Source organism: Rousettus aegyptiacus, unplaced genomic scaffold (assembly GCF_014176215.1).
Source record: "Rousettus aegyptiacus isolate mRouAeg1 unplaced genomic scaffold, mRouAeg1.p scaffold_m13_p_1, whole genome shotgun sequence".
Classification (NCBI taxonomy): domain Eukaryota; kingdom Metazoa; phylum Chordata; class Mammalia; order Chiroptera; family Pteropodidae; genus Rousettus; species Rousettus aegyptiacus.
In genome coordinates, this window is record NW_023416284.1 from 68831684 (window position 1) to 68848779 (window position 17096).

The window sequence follows — 17096 nt, forward strand, 5'->3', positions numbered from 1 at the left end:
CCTTCTTCTGGACTCCATGACTTAAGATATTCATCATTTCAGGGACTGACTTTGCCAAGAGCATTTCGGTCTCAGGAAGAAAATAAAAATAGATGCACTTCAAAAACGATCCAAGTGTTATTATGTATCTGATTTTTGAATCCCCCCAGCCATTTTATAAGAAATTCCCGCTATTTGAAATAATCACCTGAATCTCCTGAGAAGCTTTAAACCATGTTAGACAATTAAACAGATTCCTGGCATAACTAAGGCCAGCTGTGAGTGTGGCTAGCACGTAAGCACCCAGTGAAGCCAGAGGTAATCACCGAAGGGCACGCGGCAGGTGTAAGCAGCCTCTTTTGTTCCCCAAGAAGAGACCACATCTCCAAGTTGCTTTGATAATATCCCCATGACTTCTTGTCAGCATGACACTTCCAACACAGTTTTGTTGAGAAATGCCTTTTGTGCTGACGGGACCAAGACCACGTGGGCTTTAACCTCGACCTTGTTTTCTCATATTTAATAAATTAGAAGAAAACAGAGCTAGAGGACATTACTCCAAAGACATAAACTTTCTTTTCCATGATTATCTATGGCATAGCGTGTGCCTGACAACTTGGACAGGGGGTGCTACTGTAATGATATAATCCTGGCAACAAGGAGCATAAAGGAGCAGTCTGGCCCTGAGCATCCACATCTGTCTAGACAGGGTTCCTTTGAAAGGCTGAAAAAAAAGAAGCACCATAATTCATGGAGGTAAGAAGAATTCTTTGGCCTTAACTACATACTGTGATTGTAACTATGTCCATGAAAAACACTTAAGCATATAGAAGCAAAGGTGGACTTTCTATGCCACTATCAGTTGGACAAAATGGAATGGTGGAAATGCAGACAACTTGTATGTTAACTTGTAATTAGACTTGTTACAAAAAGGATTTAGGCAGCTCGCAAAAATATGTAAAATTGAAGAAAAGTTGTTTTGGGTTTTCTTTTAATTGCAGCAAAATACATATAACATAAATTTACCGTCTTAACCATTTTTAAGTATACAGGTCTGTAGTGTTAAGTATATTCATTGTTGTATACTCAATCTCTGGAGCTTTCACATCTTGCAAGGTTGAAAATTTATATCCAATAACAATTCTCCATTAACAAGTTGTTTTTAATAAAAAGTTTGTGTATTCATGAAAAATGAACACACTTTAAAAATTAAACCCACTGGAGAAAGAAATTGATGAGGACACAAATAAATGGAAGGATATACCATGCTCCTGGGTTAGAAGGATTAGTATTATTAAAGTAGCTACTCTATCTGAAGAAATCTACAGATTCAGTACAATCCCTGTCAAAATATCAATGACATTCTTCTCAGAAATAAAAAAAAAAAATTCTAAAATTTATATCAAACTACAAAAGACCATGAATAGCCAAAGCAATCCTGAGGGAAAAAAAAACAAAGTTGGAGGCATCACGCCTCCTAATTTCAAACTCTATTACAAAGCTATAATAAATAAAATGGCATGGTATTGGCACAAAAATAGACACAAAGATCAATGAAACAGAATAGAAAGACCAGAAATAAATCCTCACTTATTTGGTCAATTAATCTATGACAAAGGAGGCAAGAATATACAATGAAAAAATGACAGTCTCTTTACTAAGTAGTGTTGGGAAAATGAAACTGATACAAGCAAAAAAAGAAAGAAAGAAAGAAAGAAACTGGACCACTCTCTCACTCCATATACAAAAATAAATTCAAAATGAATTAAATGTAAGTAAATAAATTCAAAATTTAATTCAAAAATTTAAATAAATTCAAAATTTAACTGTAAGACCTAAAACCATAAAACTCCTAGAAGAAAATATATGTAATAAACTCTTTGACATCAGTCTCAGTAATACCATTTTAGATTTGTCGCTTCCAGGAAGGGTAACAAAAGAAAAAATCAACACATGGGACTACATCAAACTAAAAAGTCTCTGCATAGCAAAGAAAACCATCAACAAAATGAAAAGACAACCTACTGAATGGGAGGAGATATTCACAAATTATATATCCAATAAGGAGTTCATATCCAAAATATATAAAGAACTTATATAATGGAAACAAATAAAAATACAACAAAATGAACAATCTGATTAAAAAATTGGCGAAGGACATAAATAGACATTTCTCCAAAAAAGATGGCCAACAGACATATGAAAAAATGCTCAACATCACTAATCACCAGGGAAATGCAAATCAAAAGCACAAGAAGATATTGCCTCACATTTGTCAAAATGGCTATTATCAAAATGTTAAAAAATGGCAAACGTTGGCCAGAATATGAAGAAAGGGGAACGCTTGTGCACTGTTGGTAGGATCGTAACTTGGTGCAGCCACTAAGAAAAACAGTATGATGAGTCCTCAAAAATATAGTATATTAAAAATAGACCTACCACTTGACCCAGCAATTCCACCTCTGGGTATGTAGCCCGAGAAAATGAAAACACTAATTCAAAAAGATATATGTACCCCTATGTTCACTACAGCATTACTTACAATAGCCAAGTTATGGAAACAACCCAGGTGTCCATCAACAGATGAATGGATAAAGAAGATGAGATATATACATACACATATACACACAATGGAATATTACTCAGCCATAAAAAGGAATGGAATCTTGCCATTTATAATGACATGGATGGACCCAGTGGGTATTATGCTAAGTGAAATAAGTCAGACAGAGAAAGACAAATACTGTATGACTTCACTTACATATGAAATCTAAACGACAACAACAATAACAACAAATGAACAAAAAACAAAAACAGACTCATCAAAACAGATCAAAATAATATTGCCAGAGTAGAGAGGAGTGGCTGTTGGGTGAAAAAGGTGAAAGGGAAAATAGTCAATATTTTGATAACTTTGCATGGTGACAGATGGTTATAAGACAGTGTGATGACTACATTGTAAGGTATATAAATATTGAATCAGTATATCATATACCTGAAATTAATATAATATTGTATGCCAACTATAGTTAAATTTTAAAAAGAAATAAAAAAGAAAACAAATATATAAAAAACAAATGTTCCATTTAAAAAAAATAAGCAAAATCTAATGACCTTTGTTATTCATTCAGGAAAGTTTTTTTAATATGGAAACTTCTGCCTACCAATCTGACAAAATTCATTTTGACAGAATAATAAAAGCTGGTGAGGAAATCAGAACAGAATTACATGAGGGTAGGCAATAGAAGAAAGATGTCTGTAACTTTAATATGTGAAATACATGTGATAAGGCCCGGTTACAAAAGCTGGGCCACAAATTTCACTGGAGGCCCTCCAGCAGCCGATGTTAAGAGAGAAAGACAAGCAGTTGCAGGAATCAAAGCAAAACCATTGCCACTCTCTTGAGACCAGCCAGGAAATGAGTTTCAGGAAAGGCAGTGACTTAAGGGTGTTGGCAAGAAGTGTACATGAGATTAAGACAAAAAAGAATGGAGGTGAATGGAAATGAGATGAATCTAGGGCAGGAGTCAAGAGAGTAAATAAACTAGAGGATTCTTCTAGATTCCACAGGTGGAAGGATAGCATGTAATTTGCTTGACCTAGTCTGGGGGTGAGGGATGAAGAGAGATCAAAAGATCCTAATTATTGAATGCAGAGTAGCAAATAGCAAGTTAGGTCAGGAGAGAATGCTGTCTCAATGAGGAAAAGTTCTTCTCCAGAAAGGACCTACTTAAATCCAAGCCCATCAGTAACAGAAGAAAACTCACCTTAAAATCTACTTATAAGCTGAGCACCTGGAATCTATATCCCAATGGGTAAGTTATATGTCCATACATCCTCATCCTATAATATACACCACACTCTAAAGGGTTCCAAGATTATATCCTAGAGAGGAAAATCCTTTGGATGCTGGCACCAGAATCTACTAGAAGAAAACAAGAGAGAATTTCTGCTAAATTTCAGGCATAAACAGAGATAGAATCTGTCTCTTAGGATTGATGGCATGGATGGTGTGGAAGAGAAAGTTTTCTCAGATTCTTGAAAGACGCTTTTAGAGCTATGGAAGGGAAACAGTCAAATGTGGATGTTTCTGACAGCATCTCACAGCTTTACTTGGAAGAATTTTAGCAGTATTTTCTAAAATTTGGAGAGTCTCCAAGCATGTTCTATGGCTTTTTAAATAAGTCTCTCTCCTATAGAACTAGAATATCACTCGTGCTTTATAGAAAGGCTACCATTGCACTCTGGCTGTAATAGGTGCCAGGGTGGCATGGAAGGGGCATTTGTAGGTTCCAGGACAAGTTCCATTATTTATCAGCTATGCAATGTTGAGAATAATCACTTAAACTCCCTGACCTTTTAGTTTTCCACCTGTAACCTGATAATACTGTCTTATGAAAACCACTGGAGAAATGTGAATCAAATCAGATGCAAGGAAGTGTTAAATGAATTTAAGAATGTAACATTGAACTTCTAGCAACATGGCAGATGAACTTGATATAGCCTAAATTCCTCCAGTTACAAAGACATCCAAATATTGGATAAAATTTAACATTTAAAAATGTAGAAGGATTGCTGAACTTCAAAGGAAATATGGGAAACCATCAGGCGGCAGGAATGAAACAAATCAATGCTAGAGAAATGAATACGAGCCGATGAGAAGCAGCCTGAAGGGTTTTCACTGGGTTTCCCAAGTTCCTAGATGCAGAACCATGAGTTTCTAGTGCTCTCCGAGATAAGAGATGGACTCTTTGCCTTTAGATGGTGATGAGAAGGTAAGTCCTGAGAGAAGAGCCGCCCTAGCCATTAAAAGGGGCTGTATAGTCTGCTCAGGCTACCATAATGAAACAGCGCAGACTGGGTGGCTTATGATAAACTTATTTTCTCCTGGGTCCAGAGGCTGGAAGTCCAAGATGAAGGTACCAGCAGATTTAGCTTCTCCTGAGGCTTCTCTTCCTGGCTTACAGATGACCACTTTCTCCCTATGTACTCATATGACCTTTCCTCTATATGAAAATCCCTGGCATCTCTTTCTCTTCTCATAAAGACACCAGTCCCATGCAATCAGGGTCTCACCCTTAGGAGCCCATTTAATCTTAATTACCTCTTTAAAAGCCCTATCTCCAAATACAATCACATTCTAGGGTATTGGGTATTAGGCTTTAATGTATGAATTTGGGGGGATATAATTCAGTCCATAACAGGGGCTAACGAACCTCCACACAGGCTCAGAGCAGCAGTAAAAAAGCTTAAGAAAGCCTGTCATATATCAGGAAACTTAGATGTGAAAGGGAAAAATCACCAGTGAGAAATAAAAACCCAAGCTTGTAATATGTACAAGTGTGGGCTTTGAACCCATCTTCCCTGCATGCTGTGGGAGCTGGAAACTAAGAAACTAACATAAAACGCTTTTCCTGGGACACTGAAATTTAACCCCCCATGAGAAACTTAAAAAGAAAACTAAACTGAGCAAAAATTTTGCAACCCAGGACATGACACAATTTTTTTAATCCTGCTGAAAGTTAACTCATTAAATAAAAAAGGAAATACAAACTACCAGGGAAACTACAAGGAGAGTCATGAAATACAATATACTAATGGTTCTTAAAGTGTGTTTCCTACACCAGCCTCCTTAGCATCATCTGGGCATTTGTTAGAATGCAGATTCTTGGGCCCCGCCCAGATCTTTTGAACCAGAGACCCTGGGAGTGGGGCCCAGAATCTGTTTTAACAAGCCCTCCATGGGACTCTGATGGCTGAAGTGTGAGAATGGCTCCAATAGAGAATGAGCATTCCAGCATCATTGGAAAGACACTGCCAAGTAATAGCCTCTGCCTTTTCCCTAGAAGCCACTGGCTTAGACACTCATGTCATCAAACACATTATCCATTGCCCTTTCCTGCCGGCATATATCCAAAGCTCAGGTCACTTCCCTTTATTTCTAAAAGACCTTCTCCCTAGCTTACTAACTCTTCCTGCTTCCTCCCCAGGGCTTAGCACATAGTTGGTGCCCAGTTTTTTGTTTTTTGTTTTTTTTTAATTATTTAATGAAAGAATAAATAAGAGCTGCATGTGTTATTGGGCTATGTTCTTTTAAAAAGCATCTAATCCTCCTACATTTGATTTTTAAGATGGGGGTGGTGAGCAGCTTTCTTCAACATGATTAAATCCAGAAAGCATTATCTATGAGCCTAGAGAAAGCAGCTTTGCAGAAGGATACTGTATTAGTTTTCTAGGGCTGCCATAACAAAGTACCACAAACTAAGTGGCTTAAATGACGGAAATGTATTATCGCATGGTTTTGGAGGCTGGGAGTCCAAGATCAAGACATAAGCACAGTAGGTTCTTTCTGAGCCCTGAGGGGAATCTATCCCATGCCACTCTCCTAGTTCCTGGTATCTCAGGGGTTTCTTGCCTTTGATGATGTCGTTATATCATCTTCCCTCTGTAGGGGTTTCTGTCTCTTCCCATGACATCCTTTCTAGAAGGACACCAGTTACAGGGACTCACCCTACTATAATATGACCCTACTGTAACTCCATTAATTATACCTGCAATGGCTCTTTCTCTAAATAAGGTCCCATTCTGAGGTACTGGGGGTCAGGATTTCGACATGTGAATTTAAGGGGAACAGGATTCAACCTATAACAGATATATTTGGCATGATATATGAAATTTAAATTATGTAAAATTTTAAAACACAAAATGATGTGGTATATAATTTATGGACACCTAAATGCACAGTCAAAGTATAAAAACATATATTGAAGGAAAAAGACCAACTTCAGCTTAGTGCTTCCCTCCAAGCGGAGAAAATAAGGAGGGAATGGTACCAAGAAGGGATCTGGGAAGGGAATGTGTCTGTATCTATATATTCAGTTCTTTAAAAATATGAAGCAAGTACAGCTTAATGTCAACATTTGTTAAATGTCCATGATGGCTATTATTACTTTTTTTTTGCATGTTAGAACAAGCTATTTTTTTGTGTGTATTTGAGATAGTAGCATCAGGAAAGAAAAACATCCCTTGCTATAATGAACATGATGTTAGGACAAGTCCAACTATGAGGCAATAGTAACTTTATGCAAGTGAAGACATCAAGGAGTGTCAAGTGGCAGGTGGCTGTATGAAATGACAACTATATGGGATTGAAACCAAGAGTCAGGCCAGACTGCAGGGGATTAGTAGTTACCAGTGGGAAGAGGGGAGGAGGGAAGTAGATAGGGTTAAGAGGGGTCAAATATTTGATGGCAGAAGGAAATTTAACTTTGGGTGATGAACACACAGTGTAATATACATATGACGTATTACTGAACTGTACACTTGAAACCTATTTGATTTTATTAATCAGTGTCATCCCAATAATTTTAATTAAAAAAAAAAAAATACTTGCCTGAATCTGTCTTAGGTGCTGGCATTGATTAAATCACATAAGGTCTGTCTTCATGGTGCTTACATTCTAGAAAGTAGCTCTTAAGTAGCAAATGTAGGATGAGACTTTTTTAGAACTTGCTCCAACAACCTTAGCCTGATACTTTTTAAAAAGCGTGGGGGTGGGGGATGGGAGAAAGTTTGGGGGAAAGGAAGTTATAATCAAGCGGTCGTACAGACCGGAAGCCCTGTGAAAGGGAAAGGCCAGGATTTCTAAAAGACACTTCTAATCGTTTTTGATGTGACAAAACTAACGATGACCTTTGAGCTAAAAGGAAAAGGAGGCCCATCCCGATGAAATGCCCACTGACAGGGAGACCCTGGCCTGGCCAAGGCACTCTGTGATTATTATTCTAGCCTGGGGAGAAAAAAAGTCAATTCAAAAATTGCTTGTTCATGTCATGGTAAATCCTTAATGCTTTTAATGAAAATTCTTCTCCTTCATGAAATATTTTCTATTTTAAAGAAGAACAGCAAATTAATACAGCGTTTCCAATAGCCTTTAAGTCAGGTTTAATTGGGGTAATTCCCTCCAGTGAATCGAAAGATGACATTCGTCTTCATTGCCTGGGTGGAATGTTAAACTGGAAGCAGGGATGAAATGTCAAGGTAAAATAACGCTAATAATTATTCTGAATGTTACAGTCTCCTTGACCTTGGAATTTAAAGGGCCAAAATGAAGGCTTTTTGTCAAAAGTCAAGAAGTCATCTAGAGACACTGCTGACATTTATGATTAATGTAATCTGAGATTATTAGGAGAGAAATGCAGAATACGATTAGCTTCTAGTATCTCGGTAATTCATTTTATACCATTATAGAAACCATATAGTATGGGGACATAAAAAGAGCTGACATGCTATGAATAATCCTAATCTCTAGAAATTTAAAAAGGAAACCTCTAAAGATAAGTAAGACTTTTTAATTAAAGCAGCAGTGACCAAATAATTAAATTTATAGGCCTATAGTCAAAGGGGAAAGAAAATGACCTCGGTCCATGGAAAAATAATGATTTCTTATGCATAACACACATGAACACAAAAGAAATCAAACCTCTATCTGCTGGGTCCTGTCGCTTCAGAGAATTTTCTGGTTCATTTGCACTGACAAGAAAGAGTGTGGCTCTGGGAAGGCTCCCCCCGGCACTGTGCTCTGAGCTGGCAACTCAAGCGGCCCCTGAAAAATGAGACTCTGTGTGAGAGCAAAGCACCTTTGTAATGAGAAAGATGGCTTTTGATATTTATTGAGGAAAACACAGCTCATGTTTTAAATAAAGCTTTTGGTCCAAAGCTGTAGCTAGGAAAAATGCAAAGGTGAAAGGGAGCCCGCTCATTGTGACCTGGTTTCCCTGCCCCCCAAGCCCCTCCTCAGCACATCTCATCTCATTGTCACCCCTCTTCATGCTCAGCCCGAGGCGGGGATGCAGCAGGGGTAAGGCAGGCGGGGAAAACTGATTCTTAGAAAGAAAAATAAATAGGACTCACACACCAATGAAAAAAGAAATGCAAAGAAGGAGAAAACCTTTTGAAAGAGAAATAGAAAATATTTAATTTACTCATTTTAAAAATAAAAACTGACCTATGAGTTTTTATAATAAGAAATATGTGTATTTAAGTGATATGTGTACAAACCACATTTGCATATATGATGTATAACATATGTATAGTAATTATTTTCTCAATTTTGTTCCCTAGTAGGGACAGATAGGGGCTAGTGAGTGAATGAACAGAGAAAGAACAGGTGGAAAAAGGTAAGGTGGGAATATAGAGAGAAAAATGTAGAAAGCAGGAAGAGGACGAAAGAGAAAGCCCAAAGAAGAGACACCCACAAGCATGAGTTTTTGTTATAACCGTGTGTATGTAAGAGGTGTTTTTGATAGTTTTTGATTAGACTTTTGGTAATTGAGAGATGATTCTCTAGTTTCAAGTTTCACTCTCATTATCTCATGAGTTTAGCCTGGAGTACTGGGAGATCTCTATGTTGATGCTCATATCACTACATTCAAATTATTGATGCTCCTTGATTTACAATGGGGTAACAGCCTGATAAACCCATTGGAAGTTGCAAATATCATAACTCGAAAGTACATTTAATACACCTAACCTACCAAACATCACAGCATAGCATAGACTACCTTAAAAGTGTTCATAACACTTGTGTTAGCCAATAGTCGGGCAAAACCATCTAACACAATGACTGCACTGTAAAGTTTTAGTTGTTGACCCTGCGACCACGGGGCTGATGAGGAGCTGTGCTCCCTGCCGCCGCCCAGCATTGTGAGAGAGCAGCTAGTGCACATCCCAGCCTGGGAAAAGATCAAAATTCGAAGTATGGTTTCTACTGAATTCATATTGCTTGCACACCACTGTAAAGTCAAAAAATTGAAAGCAGAACCATCCTAAGTCAGGGATTGTCTGTATAAAATCTGTGTTGGCCAAGAGAAAGGCTTCATCTTCTGAGGGTCTGTAACCGCCTGCGTTACACTGCAGGAATTTAGCATCATAATAAATAATACAATTCAGGAGATGTTAAGAGAGACACTATTTGAAAAGAAATCACACGAGTATTTCTTAATGTTGTACTGAAGTTACTTGTGAAAACAAATGAAAGTAATGTACTTGCAAAATCCCCAAGTAATGTACTTGCTAAAACAATACAGCTAACATGAGGACAAGAGAAGCCTTCAAAGCATCTAGGATCTGCGATGTGGCAATGAGCACCGTTTGTTCTACTCATTCCAACCCCCCAGATGTTCCCATCTTAAATATACGCTCATTTAAATGGACATCACCAACACCTTAAAAGGCTTTGCCATGGTCAGTGCTGAAAGACAGAAATGGAAAACTTCTCTAAATGTCAAAACTTACCATTGCCAAATGGCAGCTGGGAGGCATAATGGTGACCACTAAAACCTCACACGTCGTTTCATTTCATTTCAGTTAAAGAAATATTTGTTGTGGACCATGGGCAGACACTGCTCTAGACCCTGAAAAACGGTGATGAATAAGCCAGAGTGCTTGCTGTCCTCATGGTCTAATGGAGGAGACAGACTAGCACACCAGCCATGACAAGACATTGTTGTGAGTGTATAGGCATGAACGCTTAGTGCTAGGAATGGTAAGGAAGGGTACATACTCTCATCCGGTACGTCTCTGGGTAGGAGAAGCGGTGATCAGACTTCCTTGAGGAGCTAACTCTCGAGCTGAAGTTTTAAAGAACGAGTAGGAGTTAGCCAGAATGAGAAGGAAGAGAGGGGAATCTGAGCGGGTTTTGGAGTGAGTAGATCACAAGTGTGTTTTAATGAGAATTCCTGACACGGGAAAACACTCTGCTCAGAGGTCTAGCAGCCCGCTTCTCAACACATGGCACCACTGTCCACGCAGTGGCTCCAGCTGGAGCCTAGGAGCCTAGGAGCGACCCTTGATCCCATTTCTTTCCCTCGCTGCCCACATCTAATCACTAAGTTCTGTTGACTTTACTCCAAAATGTATTCCAAATCCATTTATTTCGATCTCCACATGACCTCCTAGTAGAAGCTCTGTCTTCTCTCCTCTGGACTGTGCGGCTGCCTTCTAACTTGTTGTTATGGGCTGAATTGTGTCCTCTGCTCCCCTCATCAAATTCCTATGTGGAAGGTGTAACTCCTAGAACATCAAAATATGACTGTATTTGGAGATAGGGCCTTAATTAAGTGACTAAGTTAAAATGAGGCCGTTAGAGTGAGCCCTAATCCAATTTGACTGGTGTCCTTATAAGAGGAGTTTAGGATACACGAAGATACACCAGGGATGCACAGGCAGGGAAGACAGACCATGCGAGGACACAGCAAGAAGGTGGTGTTGGCAAGCCAAGGAGAGAGGCCTCAGGAGAAACCAACCCTGCCAAAACCTTGGTCTCAAACTTCCAGCCTCCAGAACTGCAAGAAATAAATTTCTGTTGTTTAAGCCACCTATTCTGGAGTATTTTGTTATGCCCTGGCAAACTAATACACTTGTCTTCCTGCTCCTACTCATGCCTCCTAGAATCTGTCATTCAGCAGCAAGTCATACCACATCATTACTGTGCTTAATATTCTCCAGTGGCGTCCCCTATTTTTAGAATAATACAAACTCTTTGTTCTGGTCCAAGAGGTGCTCAAAGTGAGCTGATGTCTTTTAGATTTCAAATTAAACGTCACTTCCTCAGAGAGGACTTCCCTGGTCTCCAGAGTAAAGAGCCCTGCAGACACTCTCTAGCATATCAATGTGCTTTATTTTCTATATGGTATCCATTACCATATGATATTTTCTTGTTTATGTGATTGTTTATTTCTATGCCTCCTTCCCCCACTGCCCCCAGAATGTAAGCTCCTTCATTCTACCTCCAGAAACTTCATCTGTTACATTCTGTCTCATGAGCTCAAAACACAGTAATGCTCAAACATTTTTTGGGGGGGGGGTGAATGAAGAGCAGAGTATATGACCTATTGGAGACTTTCATGTAGTTCATGTTGGCTGGTGGATGGAAAGGGAGAAGCATGGAGAGGCAGATAGGAGTCAGAACATATACATCCTTATACGAGAGATGACAACAATATCGTGACTGAGCAGAGTTAATACCCACCCCCACACTCGGGGTCCACTGTGCATCGGGTCAGTGTTTCCTTAACTGCTACAGAGTGGTTAGGGACAATTGAACACTTACCTGATCACAGACTCTACTTTATAAAAGGGCTCAGGAGCCCCAAAGAAAGAACAGAAACCCTGTCCTCATTCGGGATCAATATCCACAAACATCACTGGTGGACTCTGCAGGTGAGGTGGGTCAGGACTGGAGCTGGCAGATAACAAAGGAATAATAGCTGCTGATAGAAGGTCACCAAGTCAAGAAAAAACGTGGTGAAGTGGGCTAGAGTGAGTGACCGAGCCTAAGTGACCAAAAGGTGGAGGAGATGGCATACAATATAAGGTTCAAATTCACACCCCATCCACACCCCTCTCAGAGTATCTGTGTGCCAAGGAAAAGGGGCCTTATGGGAAAGAGGCAAAAATGTATCACTAAGGGCTTGGTCCCGTTAGTGGACCCTTTCTCTCATAGAGACAGGCACCTCCAGCTGGAGAAAGACACTGAGGGCCAGAGATGGGAAAATAAATGAGATTTATAGGAAAAACTCCCTCAGAAACATGAAGAGAGGGCAGACAACCCGGACACCACAGCCAGGCCCTTGAAGACCCTCTGAGAGCCCCAGAGAGGGAGAGCTCAGCAGAGACGGGCTGACGAGAGAGTCACAGCTGGAAGGGAGGAAGGCAGAGTGGTGGTGCTGAGGCCACGTGAAGCCACTCTTCTCCCCTTGCTGATGGTGATTAGAAGAGACGCTTGAGAAATGTTAGTCCGGGGCCGTGTGTAAGAATAACTTTACTTAAAACTCAGGTTAATAATATGTGCTCACTTCGGCAGCACATATACTAAAATTGGAACGATGCAGAGGTTAGCATGGCCCCTGCACAAGGATGACACATAAATTCATGAAGTGTTCCATATTTTTAAATATCTATTCTCATCAAACTCTTCCAAAAACTCGAAGAGGAGGCAAGACTTCAGAACTCATTTTATGAGGACAATATTTCCCTGACATCAAAACCTGGTAAAGATAACACACAAAAAAGAAAACTGCGAACCAACATCTCTCATGAACACAAATGCAAAAATCCTAAATAAAATATTAGCTAACTGAATACAGCAACATATTAAAAAGATTATACACCACGATCAAGTGGGCTTCATCCCAGGGGCACAGGGATGGTTCAACATGTGCAAATCAATTAATGCGATACACCACATAAACGAATTAAAATAAGAATCATATGATCATATTGATAGATGCAGAAAAAGCCTTCGACAAGATACAGCATCCGTTTATGACCAAAACACTGAATAAAGTAAGTAGAGAAGGAAAGTACCTCAATATAACAAAGGCCTAAGATCAGGAACAAGACGAGGCTGTTCACTATCACCACTGTTATTCATTATAACATTGGAGGTCTTAGCAGTACAATCAGGCAAGAGAAAGATATAAAACGCTTCCAAATAGGAAATGAAGAAGTCAAACTGTCACTATTTGTGGATGACATCATTCTCTAGATGGAAAACACTAAAGATTCCACAAGAACACTACTAGAAATAATAAGCAAATACGGTAAAGTTTCAGGATACAAAATCAATGTTCAAAAATTCATAGCATTCCTATACTATAATAACGAATTGTCAGAAAAAGAAATGAAAAAAAAATTCCTTCTGCAATTGCAACAAAAAGAACAAAATACCTAGGAATTAATCTAATGAAATGTGAATAACAAAAACTACAAGAATCTATTTAAAAAAATGAAGAAGACACAAAGAAATGGAAAGATATTCCATGTTCTTGGATTGGAAAAATCAACATAGTTAAAATGACATTATTACCTAAAGCATTATACAGATTTAATGCAATCCCTATCGAAATCCCATCGGCACTTTTTAAAGAAATAGAACAAAAAAGTCAACAGGTTTGTATGGTAGCACCAAAGACCCCGAATTTCCAAAGCCATCCTGAGAAAAAAGAATGAGGCTGGAGGCACCACTCTGCCTGACTTTAAATTGTACTACAAAGCAACAATAATCAAAATGGCATGGTATCGAAACAGACACACAGACCAGTGGAACAGAATTGAGAGTCCAGAAGTAAACCCATATTTATAGGAGCAAATAACTTTTGACAAAGGAGCCAAAAATATACAATGGAGAAAGGAAAGCCTCTTCGATAAATAATGCTGAGAAAACTGGATAGTAACCTGCAAAAGAATGAAACTACACTGTTGTCTATCACCTCACATCAAAATTAACTCAAAAATAAATTAAGGACAGAAATATAAGACCTGAAACAATAAAATGCGTAGAAGAAAACATAGGAACTAAATTCAAGGACCTTGGACTTAAAAAGGATTTTATGAATTTGACCTCAAAGGCAAGGGAAGTAAAAGCAAAAATAAATGAATGGGACTACATCAAACTAAAAAGCTTCTGCACAGCATAAGAAATCATCAACAAAGAAAAGAGACAACCATCCAAATGGGAAAACATATTTGTAAGCAACGCCTCCGATAAGGGCCTAACATCCAAAATATACAAAGGACTCGTACAACTCAATAACAACAAAAACAACAAACAATCCAATTTACAAACGGGCAGAGGACCTGAACAGATATTTTTCCCAAGAAGACAAATGGCCAACGTTTGTTACATATGTTACATATGTTTATGTAAGCTATTAGGGAAATGCAAATCAAAACCACAATTTGATACCATCTCACCTGTTAGAATGACTATTACCAATAGGACAAGTAACAACAAGTGCTGGAATGTATGCAGAGAAAAAGAAACCCTCACACACTGCTGGTGGGACTGAAAATTGGTACAGACAATAAGGAAAACGGTATGGAGGTTCCTCAAAAAACTAAGTATTGATCTACCATATGATCCAGCAATCCCCTACTAGGTGTTTACTCCAAAGAATTAAACATATTTATCCAAAAAGATATTTGCACACCGATGTTCACAGCAGCATTCATTATTCACGGTGGCTGGGACATAGAAACAACCAAAGTGTCCTACGATAGATGACTGGATAAAGAAGCTGTGGTATACATATACCATGGAATTGTACTCAGCTATGAGAAGAGATGAAATACTCCCATTTGTGTGACAACATGGATGGATCTTGAGATAATCATGCTAAATGAAATAAGCCAGACAGAAAAAGTTGAAAACCACACGATATCGCTTATATGTGGGATATAAATCTAAAAGCAGGAAAAACAGAGACTCATGGACATGGGCAGGAAGCTAGTGGTTACCAGAGGGTAGGGGGTCTGGGAGGAGGGAGGAGGTAGAGGGGGTAAAAAGGGTCAAATATGTGGTGACGAAAAGAAATGTAACTATGGGTGGTGAACATACAATGCAAATATGTGTGTGTCTGTGTGTGTGTGTATCTATATATATATGTATATATATGTATATATGTACATATATATATGACTTACTGTTAAATTGTACACTTGAAACTCACTGGATTTCCTTAATTGATGCCACCACAATAAGTTTTTTTTTTTAAAGCGAGTAACAGGACATTATACACAGAATAAAAACCCCCTCAGATTAATAGAGCCAATGGTTATAAGTTTTTAAATTTGGAGAACCAATTAAAATTTTAAAGTGAGAAGACACTAACTTACCATTTTAAAAGATCGCTTGATGCCAAACAGAAGACGGACTGGAGGGAGGAGAAGCAGGATCTTCAGTCACACACAGATAGGGAGCGCTAACCCCTCCAACTCTCCAAGAATTCTGAAAAAAAAAAAAAAAATCATCAGGGTGTCCAAATTTTAACACAGTTTGACCATATGATATGTATGATTCCCAAGAATTATATGCTAGCTAACTGTTAGACTAAAAGATTTTCTCCACTCAACATCTCTAGAAAACTCATCTCCATAAAGAAAAACTACTTTGATATCTATAGATACTGCCATTCCTTAAAACAGTTTATGAATCACATAGGTCTGTATCTCAATACTGAATTGGGATATTCTGTTTTCAATTCAAAATTATATTCCCCAACCTGTAAAACATCTTAATCATCAAATTTGGCCTTGAAAGACTCCCAATTGTTTTTAAACAATCTCCTAGGGCAAAGATTTGTCGACTTTACTATTTAAAAAATCTGAGACAAATTCTGGCTGTATTTACTTTAAAGAGTCAAAATTGGTTTGAGTAACAGAAACTTATGAGCGACATTGTTTTAATAAACTTACAGTCTTAGAAAGTGATACATTGGGGCATAATTTCTGCCATGTATATTTTTTAAAAATCAGACTTATGATATTATGTTATCATATGATATGTTTGGGTGCATTGGAGTGAGAGAAGACAAGGTAGAGAGTATATGTATATATTTCATGTATTAGAAGTGTCATCAAGATGCTAATGGAACACATCTAGAACCTCATTATTCTTGATGACATGGGCCAAACAAAATGTAATTACCATAGATGCAAACTAATCACATTATAATTGACCATTCTGTTCAGTTTTACTTTTATAAAACAATGAAAGTGATAGTCTTCTTTTGGTTCAGGTTCTAAAATTCCGCTGGTTATAAAAATGACACCAATTTAGATACATTAATATACATTAATGCAAGATCCCATTAAAGAGTCATAGAGAAAGGCCAATTACTTTTGTTTCTAATAATACATCTTTTCCTGGCTAGCCCACAATTATTCAACCAGTTTAGAGAAGCACAAGATAATAGTTATAGTCTATAGACCTAATTCTCCTATTGTCCGTTAAATATATTCTCCTACAAAATTGTAAAAGGTCATTTCTAAAAATCTACAATGAAATTCATAAAATATTGGGGGTAGCTGATAAATATTCTGTAAGAAAACTTACTGTTGGCATTAAATACATTTCATTTGCATTAGTACCAATTATCCAGTTACACAATGTATTGAAACACTTTTGGCCAGCTGTACCACTTTCTCCCGTGTAAAGGTTGATGCAGAACAAACCCATATAAGCCTAGCATTTTAAAAATTAACTAACAGAGAAAGAAGGATAAGACATTTTCTTTCCCCCCTAGGTTTATTGAGATATAGCTGACACATAACGC

At 38.1% G+C, this 17096-nt stretch overlaps 1 protein-coding gene and 1 non-coding gene across 2 annotated transcripts in view; one reads left to right on the forward strand and one right to left on the reverse strand.

Moving 5' to 3' along the window:
* Positions 1 to 12828: 12828 nt before the first annotated feature.
* Positions 12829 to 12932, forward strand: LOC118606396. Its single transcript, XR_004952346.1, has one exon. It is a non-coding gene; the product is annotated as a U6 spliceosomal RNA (small nuclear RNA).
* A 2725-nt stretch (positions 12933 to 15657) lies between these two features.
* The window catches only part of CDKAL1 (CDK5 regulatory subunit associated protein 1 like 1), a 626461-nt gene continuing 625022 nt past the window's right edge, over positions 15658 to 17096 (reverse strand). The window contains exon 16 of the mRNA XM_036229008.1: positions 15658 to 15769. Within this exon, the coding sequence (XP_036084901.1) occupies positions 15662 to 15769 (108 nt within the window). The 3' untranslated portion in view covers positions 15658 to 15661. The remainder of the gene's footprint in view (positions 15770 to 17096) is intronic.